The sequence below is a fragment of the Vombatus ursinus genome, unplaced genomic scaffold (assembly GCF_900497805.2).
Source record: "Vombatus ursinus unplaced genomic scaffold, bare-nosed wombat genome assembly UNPS02009205.1, whole genome shotgun sequence".
In the NCBI taxonomy this organism is placed as follows: domain Eukaryota; kingdom Metazoa; phylum Chordata; class Mammalia; order Diprotodontia; family Vombatidae; genus Vombatus; species Vombatus ursinus.
The window spans coordinates 25190752-25202126 of record NW_020948983.1 but is presented as its reverse complement, the minus strand read 5'-3'; the positions used below and the strand labels follow the sequence as shown (position 1 = coordinate 25202126).

Here is an 11375-nt window from a genome sequence, read left to right as displayed (position 1 = left end):
GGCTCTTAGTTATCACCACTTCCACTTCCAAATGCTCACAAATTGTCTAATAAAATATTTTTTAGGATTTTGCAGGAATGGAAGTCAAACTCCTCGGCCTATAGTATAAAAACTCTACCTTCTTGCTTTTTTAAAAAAAAAAATTGGGGCATTTTTCTTCTCCTGTCATGCTATGCTTGCCTTGTTCTTCTTGATCGTTCAAATCCTTGTCTAATAGTCTCCTGATGATCATGGCTTGATTGGGTATTTCTTCTGGCTGTCCTGATCTGCCTTTGTCTGATCCTCCTGCCATTTGCTTTCCCTATCTCCACTCCATTGTTGCTCTCTTCCATTATCAACTCTTTCATCAGCTGAATTTGCGTGCTTTGTAACATGTTTGGCATTCTCTGAGCACCCTGGAATCAAATGATCTTGTGTCATCTAATACTATCTACGCAGCTTTGCCGTCTGATTCTAACGTGAAAAACAATGTGCTCCTCCTATTTTCCTGTTCTGTTTCTGTATCCCTGAGAGCTTGGCTCTGTGGTTTCTATCCCATTACTAGGATGCCACAATTGAATCAAGAAATAAAGAAAACCTCATGCAACATGGGCTGAGAGTCAGCTCTGATGGTGATCTCTTTCCTTATGAGGCCTTCATGGTGTCTTCAATGATTCATCTTGCCCCTGGTCTCTCCTAGAGTTCTTTAGTTATCATGTCCCCTTATTTATTTCTCCTAGGAATATGTGGGGACCCTGGCTCCGGGAACAATCAGTTACAACCCAGAAATGCTTGAGATCAAGTCTACAAGTTACCTGCTATCTCAAGGCATTCTCCAGAAGAGACTCCTGGGACAGTATACATTCTCAGGAAGTTTTCCCCCATGGTTAGTAACTACCATGCCAGTGGGGAAAGGATGTGTTGCAGATCCCATTTATCACTGTGATTAACTGAGCCTCATAGGACTAATTTTCCCCAAGCCTGAAAAACATCTTGCAAGGCCTTGGCCCATTTCTCCAGCTTTTGCTTAGATTTAGATTTTGAACTCTTTGTTCAAATCATCTTCTTTGACATTTGTTTTCTTGGAGACATTCATTTGTTGTGAGTGCCCAACATCTTGAACCCTAATTACAAAGAAAGAAGAAAATACCACCACACCCAGCAGGGCTCTAATTCAGCAATGAACAAGTGTGTCCCAACTGTACACAAAGCAAATGATACTGTCATTCTCCTGTCCTGCCTTAGGGTAGCATCGTGTTCAAAAGAACGCAGAGGAGTCAAGCACCCGAGGGCGAAGAGAACTCAGTTACCTTATGTCTACTATGTATGCCTTTTGAGTGTACCCATATATGTATCTGATGTCTCCTCCATTAGAATGTAAGCTCCCTGAGACCAAATTTCCCCTTCTGTTTTTCTTTGTATTCCCAGTGCTTAGCACAGTGCTCCATAGCAAGAGCTTAATAAATGCTTGCTGATTGATTGATGTTCTCTCATTTTACACACAGAGAATTAGAGGTCTTGAGAGTTTGTGTAACTTGTCCATGGTCCCTCTGGCAGTTAGAGGCTAGGCTGAACCTGGAACCACACACAGATCTTCTGACTTCCGAGGCATCCCTCAGGCCACACTGCACCACAGTGTCTCCCTGGAATCACGAGGGATCTTTCATCTTTTTAAGCTGCTTTTCTTTGGGCTAGAGTTCTTCCGTTCAGAGCAAGCAGATAAAACAACATACTGTCTTAAGCTGCAGAGGGGAGAACTTTCCTCCTCCTCCCCCTTCTCCCCTTCCTCCTCTCTCTCCCCCTCCCCCTCCTCCTCCCTCTCTTCCATCTTCTCCTCCACTTTCTCCCCCTCCTCCTTCTCCCCCTCCACCTCCTCCTGTCCAGTCTTGTCTCCTAATTCCCTTCAGCAGCCTGGCTAATAACTGCGGACCCCTGGAGAGTCACTTGGCTGCTGCTGCCACCCCACTATCAGCTCTGCAGCAGGCAGGCAGAGAAAGACTTTTCTTCATGCTGTAAAGCAGGGTGGAGAAAAATCTGTTCAGGAATCTCTTAGAGACGCTAGAGAACCCTGTGGTAAATGTTCCTAGAGTACTGTGCTCTCTGGCTTTACCCCTCGTCACCGCCTCCCCTTAGCATTCACTTGCCAGGTTTACAAAGTCCGGGGAGCAAGAAAAGAAAAAGGTTTCCCTATCCTTGGAGCATCACCCTGTCTTCCCCACCCCCTCCGCAACAGGGCTGGGCTCCACAGCTTTGTTGCTTCCCGCTCTCCCTATGAGGGAGAGGGAAGAATTAAGCTCAGTTATCTTGTTTTTGCAAATGCCTCTTTGCAAGCTAACTTCTACATAAGCATGCCTTTTAGGAGAATGAGCCCTAGCTAGCCTTGGCATGTGATAATCCGGCTTCCTGTCTAGGCTCCACAGCTAGTTAGCAGAAGGATTTTTGTGTAAGGCATTTCGTTTATCTGAGCCTCATTTGCCCCATCTGTAAAATGGAGACAACAATACTTGCACTGTCTACTAGAGAGAGAGAGGGTGATGTAGTGAGTGGATAGACAGCCAAACTTAAAGTCAGGAAGACCTGGGTTCAAGTCCCACCTTTGACTTATGGTTATGTGACCTTGGGCAAGTCAGTGTTCTAAAGCTATTCTAAGGTGTGGAGAAGGTGCTGATTTCATTGATGTAACTCACCCAAGAATTCCCTGTACTAATTAGATCACGGGTATTGTCCCAATCTATATTAGATACTTGGGGTTAGGATTGAATGAGAATCAATATATAATAGCACTTTGTGACTTTAGCACCTGATAGGGATGTAAGGTATTCTTAGGATGGTGGTATTGTTATTTTGGTTTAACAGGTGAGGAAACTGAGGTACTAAGAAGTTGATTTTATCCAGGGTTGGCCCCAAAGAGCAATTAGGAGCCTTGGCTAATGTTTTAGCTATTTTGCAGACCTAGTGAATTAGATTCTCTGCAGTCATTTAGAAATCCTGCCTATTGCTATGGATAGCTGGTTTCAAGGTTGTCCAAGTGAAAGGGGTAATAAGGAAATCCTGAAGATTGAATAGCTTCAGTGCTTGGAAGCACAACATCATCTTTTTATTTTTATTTCTTAAATGACAATATTGGTAGGCCTCTGTGTTTGTCTGTGCTTGGGCATGCAGAAGCAATGCTATTTCTACCAACAAAAGTTTTTCAAATATATATTTTTGACACCTTTTCCCTCCGTTCAACAAACCTTCATCAAAGGCCAGTTGTGTGGAGATATCTATTCTTGGGCCGGGAAAGATACAAAGTTTAGATAAGACATTTTCCTTGTTTTCTTGGAGCTGATAGAGAAAGATGGTAAGATTTGTAATAATTACTCTTCTTACACAAGGGATCGTTGCATACTTGAGGGACTTTTCCTTTCTTTGACTCATTGACCTTATCCAGGGGACTGAAGAATTTCTGTGTTAGACACTTTGCTACAGGGGAGGAGGGGTGGGAGCAAGCATTTATTAAGCACTTACTGTGCACTCCATCCTATGCTAAACACTTTAAAAATATGATCTCATTTGATCCTCACAACAACTCTGGGATGTTGATGCTATTATCATCCTCATTTTACAACTGAGGAAACTAATTCAGACAGAGGTTAAGTGATTTGCTCAGGGCCATGCAGCTAATAAGTGTCTGAAGCTGGTTTTGAGCTCAGTTTTGCCTGACTCCAGGTCCAACACTCTATCCACTGAGCCACCTAATTGCCTAGTTGCCAACTCCCCTTACCAGCCCCAACGTTCACAAGGTTCATCTAGGGAACAATTTTTTTTTAATTTCATCCAACCAGCAGTTATTAAGTGCCTACTATGTGCCAGGAACTATTGTTCTAGGTACTGGGGATATAAAGCCAAAAGATCCTTCCTTTCAAGGTGCTTAGATTTTTTTCCTGGGAATCGGGGAGGAAGGGAATGACATGTACACTGGTAAATAAATCCATTCATCAGTTTACTTTTTTTGTTTTTAAACGTGATAGTCATTTCCCATCATATCCCTATTAGGCCCTCCCTTATAACAAGAAAAAAATAGTCGAACAGAAACAGCTGAGAGAGAAATGATGGTGTCTGGCAGTATAGGTAAATTCTGCTGCCACAGACTACCACCTGAGAACGGAGAGGAGGTAAAATGCATTTATTCACCCATCTCCATGACCAACATGGGTAAATGGCAAATAATCTGAGAACATCTTCCTCTTAATCCAACAATAACATTTCATGAATATTGTTGTGTTAGAAATGTAATTTTTATTATGTGGCTTGGTCTCAGATCAGATGTTTCTTTAGAAAAACCCTCAGTGATTCCCTCTTTCATCCTTTCCCTCAGTTAAGTAAATTAAACTGAATTTCCTCAACAAAGTAAAATTCCATTCAATTCATTCCAACGTACATTTACTAAGCACCTCCTATGTGCATAGCACTATGCTAGCTAAGTCCCAAAAATACAAAGACAAAAAAATGAAGAAATCCTTGTCCTCAGGGAGCTTATATTCTGCTGGGGGCAGGAAAGAGGGAAGGACGTAATATGTACAAAAGGAAATACAAAGTATGTGAAAAGTAATTTCAAAAGGGAGAAAGTGTTATTAACTAGAGGAATAAGGAAATTTGATCTCTAGTGGATATTCTGGAGTGCAGGTGGGGGTTGTGTACTTGCATAACTAAGTTGGGATTAATTTATAACTAGGGGCATGTTGGTAAATATTTAACAACCAGCTTTCACATATATATGTATATAAGTGTATGTATATGTATGTATATGTATATGTATGTATATATGTATACATATATATATATATATATATAACTTGAATATATAACTGAATATATAACTTTAACATTTAAACTAGTAACATTTTTCCCCATCATTTAGTTCTGGAAATCAACAATAGATCAAGCCCTAATTTGTAGGAATTATGGATTTTTGAGGCATAAATGCACGCTTTGAAAATTTAACAATCAGCTCCTTCATATTGGTTTCAACCCACCTCTGGTTCTAATTGCTCTGAGGAGCATAGCATAGGGAATGAAAAGGTGGGTGCTTTCAGTGTTCACAGATGAAAAGAGGGGTAGAATTGGGAGTATTGTTCTTTAATCAGAAAATAGTATGTATAGGTGTGTTGAATACAGTGGAGATGGTGGGATGAGACCAGTCTTCCCTCTCTTTGATTGGTTGATCACACCTCACTTGGGGTCAAGTCATAGCACCCTTAGGGGTATAAAATGAGGAGATATGAATTTAAATCCTGGACTCTGTCATTTAACCTCCTTGGGCATCAGTTTCCCAAAATGTAAAATGAGGTGGTTTGACTAGATATCTTTAAGATTTCTTGTTCCATCTGTAACATTCTCATTCTTGGTCTTCTGAATTACTAATTATATGACCTTGGGCAAAGGCTTTCTGGGTCTGTTTCCTTATTAAAATGAACAAACAAATAAAAGCAGTGGACTAGATTTAAGAGAATATTAGAATTATAAGGGCCTTTGGCTATCATCCAGACCAGGTGTTTTCCCCATTTTTGTTTCATGGACCCCTCTGGCAATTTGGTGAAGTTTACCGTTCTCAGAATGTTTCTTTGTCTGTAAACTAAAATACATAGGGTTACATTGGAACCAATTATATTGAAATAAAGATGTAATTTTTCCCATTCAAATTCATGTATCCCTTGAAATCTCTACAGGGACTGCTTAGGGGTCCATGGACCTCAGGTTGAGCATCTTTGATCTAGTCCAATCACCTAATTGTATAGAGGAGGAAACTGGGTCCCACAGAGATAGATTGCCTTGCCTTATATCACACTGCCAGGTAGTATCAGACACAGGACCTGAATCCAGACCTCCCAAGTTCGATTATACGGTTCTGCCACTCTGCCCCTGACAAGATCTGTTCTAGTTCTAGCATTTAATGATTCAGGACTATGATTCTATGCCATTTTGTCCATTGGGGGCTTAATCATACCGTGTCTGTGAGCCAGAAGGTATGGCAACACCCAGAGACATTTGCTCAGATGTCCCAGGCAGCCCAAAATAGCAGCAAGGAAGGATGCAGGGGTTGGTTAGGGAGCTCAGAGTCCAGCACTAGAGTGAAATGGAGCAGTCTAAATCATGAGGCACCATGTGGTTGCTGCTGTCCAGAAGAGGCTCTGTTTATTTGGTTTGCTCAGGATTTTCCAATGATTGTGTTAGTTAGTAGCAACTAACCACTCCTTTTTTTTTCTTCCTTTTCTTCCAGGACCTTATGAGGCTTCTGAAAAACCCAATCAAGCAGTCTCCTCGTCTGTGCCAAATCAGTGGGAGCAGCAAAGGAAAAGGGGCAGCATCACTTCCTCGCTGAAGATGGAGCAGCAGAGCAGTGCTGGGAAGAGCAGGAAATCCAAAAAGTTTCGTTCCATTTCCCGATCCCTGATTCTCTGCCATGCCAAGAGCGGTGATGATGGATCGAGTCCTGATGAGAAATGCACCGACCCCTTTGAGATAGCTGCAGACTATGCCCACGAGGGAGCTTTCCACTGCCCTGGGCAACTGGCAGACACATCAGAAGCAGAGCCAGGCATTCCTGATCTAGCTCTGAGCTCCAAGACTGCACAGCTCCACACACCAGTGAATGACCGTGGCAAGAACCCCAGGAGAAAATGTTTTATTAAGGTATGTCTAGTGCCTGTCAGGCCCAACAAAACATCAGTGAGATTTCTGAGCTTTAAAACCTCTGGGTTAGTTTCTTTAAAAAAAGTCAGGGATCCAGATGTTCTATACAAAAGAAAAAAATGCATATAGTTTACAGATAAACACAACAGAGTCTAATATATATTAGGTGGTTTAGAGACCAGAGTCTTAACCTCTGGACTAGTTTCTTTAAAAAAAAATTGGGGATCCAGATGTTCTCTCTGAAAAAAAAATACATTTTTAAAGGGATGATCATAATAGGGATTAATGTTATTAGGTGGAATAGAGACCAGGGATTTATCTTGTTTGACTCCAGAGGGGGAACTCTGACCATTGGATGGAAGTTATAGGGCTCCAGAATCAGGCTCAGTATAGGAAGGAACTTAAGGACAACCGTCCTATGATATAATGAACTGCTTACGAGGGAGTGAGTTTCCTGACATTCCACAGATATGGCCAATAACTGGATGACCGATTATGGGGGGCATTGTGTTTTGTCCATTTGACAAAGACCTGGACTAGGGGACATTTGAAGGGTCCTCAGAGATCACCTAGTCCAACCTATATTAGAACAGGAAGCTCTCAGTCACATCCCTAGCAAGTGGTCACCCAGACTTTACTTGCATACCTCCAGTGGAGTGGAGTCTACTACCTCCATATTCCTTTTTTGGGTGGCTCTGATTATTAGGAAGTTTTTCCTCTCATCATGCCCAAGTCTGTCTCTCTGTAATTTCATCCATCACTCCCAGATCTGTCCTCTGGAGCCAATTAATACAAACCTAATCCCTGTTCCTTAGGACAGCCCTTCATATTTGCAGGCAGCCTCTATGGTCTTTTCCAGGCCTAGGAATCTATGATTGACTACAGCAATGAAGAACAGTATTGCTACCCAGTCAAGCTCTGAAGAACAGTATTGCTACTCAGTCAAGCTCCTTGGTACCCACTGCTGGCTGACTGATGGCTTCAAGGAAACACTGTCTTGAGAGCCTTGACAATATAAAAAAGTTATGATTGAGCCTAGATCCTTGCGGGGCAGAAATTGTTTTAATCTTTCCTTTGGTCTCCAGCACTAAGAAAAGTACCTGGCACACAGTAGGTGCTTAATGTATCTTTGTGGAATTGAATATAGTTGATTTCATTATTCTCATTGCAGAACTGCTGGCGAGAGGCAAAATACATTTTCATTTATAGATGGGTACTTACAAATTTAGATAAGGCAGGTTGTTACACATAAATCAGAAATATTATTAAACTTATTGGGTTTACTGAGGAAAGAAAGAGTTGATACTTTGCATTGTTTTTCCTTTCAAAGGAGATAAGGTGTGTAAAGTATTTCATAATCATGAAGTACTATGTAAACTTGAGTTGGTATTGGGGTGGCAATGGCTACTTGGGGGCATGGACCTTGTTTTTGCTTTTCTTTATATCTCCAGCCTTTAGCACAGTGTCTGGCAAATAGTACACTTAAGTAATACTTATTGGGGCAGCTAGATGACACAATGGATAGAACACCTGCCCTAGAGTCAGGAGTATCTGAATTCAAATTCAGCCTCAGATACCAGCTGTGTGACCCCAGGCAAGTCATTTAATACCAATTGCCTCCAAAATGAAAAAAAAATTGTTAAAAAAAAAAGAAATTCTGTTGACTTGATTGGATGACAATGTTACAGATGATAGCTAACTTTCCTTCTTGCCATTTCTCTTGGAAAACATTGAAAGCTTAATTTAAAAAAAACCTGGAGAGTTCCATTTTTTTTCTTTTTTTCTTTTTCTTTTTTTTCTTCCTAAGAGCAGAAAATAATAGTGGCCTAGTGAAGAGAGAGTAGTCTTGAAGCCAGGAAGAGCTGGATTCATTCAACTCCTGCCTTGATATATACTGGCTATATTGGAAGGTCATTTAGCCTCTCAGTTCTCTAGGGCCTAGCTCTTAAACTTTTTTCCACTCTTGATCCCTTCAGTACTTCTTAAAGTGTGGGGCATGAGTTAGGCAACTCTTTGAGACTAGAAATTGCAAAGAAGACACTGATCTACATTGATAAGAGGAGTTTCTTCACCTGAGATTTCCTTATACTAATGGAATCACAGGTCATTTCCCTCCCTTCTGCCTGATTTTATTTGTTTAAGAAGGGTTTCATCATATTACAAGCTACCTATATGATCATGTACAATTCATGTAACATAGTGATGCCTCAGTTTCCTAATCAGGAAAATGAAGGGCTTTGATTATAGCATTTCAAAAGTCATTTCTAGATCTAAATTTGTTTAAAATTCTACAAGATTAGAGCTGGAAGAAATTGTAAAGCTCATTTATTGTCATTCATATTAGACCTCTTCCTTTCATGCTTCACCCATCTCCTTGCACTCATAGACATCTGGATCTCCCCTGAAGACACTTCATACCTTGATGCCCTCTCTAGTACTGAATGTACCTTTTCTCATGACTCTTGGCACATTGGGACAAAAGGAACTGTAGAAATGTTTCTTGTTTGTCACTGACCCTTTTAGGCTCTTCCCATACCACCTTCACTTTAAAGCCTCTCCTTCCTTGACTTTCAGCTCTTTCAGATCTTAGTTGCTATGGGGTATTTTCCTTCCTTTCTTGGGGAGTTCAGTACTTAGCTCACATCCTTCCTTCTACCTCACTGACACTTGGGGAATTTTGCTAACATGTTGATGTCTCCTCAAGGACTCTTGCTTCCCAACTTCTTCAGTTCCTAGAGTCTGTACTATTACTCATGGCAACCACAGTCAGGGATGGTTAATATCCTCCTTACCCACAAGTGATCTCTATATCTCAACATGAGATCCTGTCCTGCCAGCTTTTTCTGTGTCTCACCCTTCTTAAACACAGTCTCTGTCCTCCACATCCTCCAGGGACTTGATTCCTCACTGACTTGTCCCAGGCTATCATCTCTGATGTGACCTTATTTTCCTCTTTTAAACTCATGACCCTTTAGTTGACCAGCTCAAATTCACATTGTTATCAGCTCTTGTATTCTTTGCCCCATTGACTTGCTGACTCACCTTTTTCTGGACATTTCTCCCCCCCCCACCTCCTCCCCACTATCTTACTTAGATTACTCCCACCATCTACCTTCTCCTCTCTGGCTCTAATGCTCCTGGAGGAAGGCACACAACCATATTGGCTGGATCCACTGCCAACTCGTTATACAAGCCCAGCTTCTATATACAAATAACTTTGAACTGGCACCTTGATTGATTTCTCACAGTTGTTATTTTGAAACTTCTCTTCTGATCCAATTATCTATATCACCACCTCTCCCCTCACTTAGCAGAGGCCCTGGACTCATACTTCAGTGAAAAAGTCAAAGCTATCTGTGGTGAGATTCCTTCCATCTTTAATTTCCCATTTTCAATAATCTCCAAATCATCCCCCAACTCCTACATTATTGCTCCAGGTTCAGAGGGTGAGATAGCTTACCAAAAACAAACTCTTTACTTGTGCCCTCATTCCTTCTTGAAATTGTTCCTTCCCATCTCCTCAGATAACTTTTCCTTTCAGTCATTTCCCCCTTTTCCCTACTTTTTAACTTCCCTCGCTCTTTCTCTGTTTCCTACAAGGATGTTGAGATTCCTCATAACAAACTTTCACTTGATCCTATTATTCTCATATTATCATAGTATATCTCTCTTCCTTTTCACAACCAAATTCTGGGGCTGGGAGTGGGGTGTGGAAGAACTTTCTCCACTCATTGCTTCCAATTTTTTTGGCTCCCATTCTTTTTTCAACCTCATACAATATTGCTTTCATTTCCACCAATAGACCGAAACTATTCCCTCAAAGTCAGCAGTGATCTCTTTTACTTAATGTCTTGTAGATATCTTCCTCTCCCTCCCCACAAACCCTTTATTTTTTCTCACTTCCCTATTACTGTTAAAGATACCTCTCCCTTTCGAGTGACCCAGACTCGAAACATAGGTGTCATCCTTGAATATTCACTCTGTCTCCTCCCTTCTCCCCATATCCACTCTTTTGTTAAGGCCTATCTCTTTTATCTTTGTAACTTCTCTTGTATATGTCCTCTTCTCTCCTCTGACACTGCTATCGTTCTGGTACAGGACCATACCACATCAAGCCTGGACAACTGCAATAGCTTGTCAGTTGGTCTCCATCATAAGTCATCTCAGAGTGTAGGTCTACCCATGTCAGTCCCTCACCCCCATTCAATAAACTCTAGTGGTTCCCTATCACCTTCAAGATCAAACATAAAATTCTGTTTGGGGTTCAATGTCCTTTATAACCTGCCTTCCAACATCCTTCCCTTTTTCCCCTCTCCATCCTTCCAACTCCTTCCTTACTCCCAACCATTGGTGACACTGGGATCCTTAATGCTCCTCACCTAAGGCACTCCCTCTCCCATCTCTATGCATTTCCACTGGCTTTCCCCCAAGCATGTCTTGCTCTTTGTCTTCATCTCTGCCTCCTAGTTTCCTTGGCTTTGATTCCTAAAGGAGAAAGCTTACCTTCTACAGGAAGTCTTCCAGGATCCCCTTAATTCTGGTGCCTTTCCTCTCTTGGTTATCTCTAGTTCATCCTGTCTGCTATATCTTGTTTGTACATAGTCATTTGCATGTTGTCTCCCCCATTAGACTGTGAGTTCCTTTAGAGTAAGGACATTTTTTAAAACTTTATTTGTATTCCTAGTGCGTAGCACAGTGCTGGCACATAGTAGACACTGAAG

The 11375-nt window shown here is 41.4% G+C and overlaps 1 protein-coding gene across 1 annotated transcript in view; it reads left to right on the top strand.

The window, feature by feature from the left end:
- Positions 1–6288: 6288 nt before the first annotated feature.
- The window catches only part of IL16 (interleukin 16), a 111267-nt gene continuing 106180 nt past the window's right edge, over positions 6289–11375 (top strand). The window contains exon 1 of the mRNA XM_027851665.1: positions 6289–6654. Within this exon, the coding sequence (XP_027707466.1) occupies positions 6346–6654 (309 nt within the window). The 5' untranslated portion in view covers positions 6289–6345. The remainder of the gene's footprint in view (positions 6655–11375) is intronic.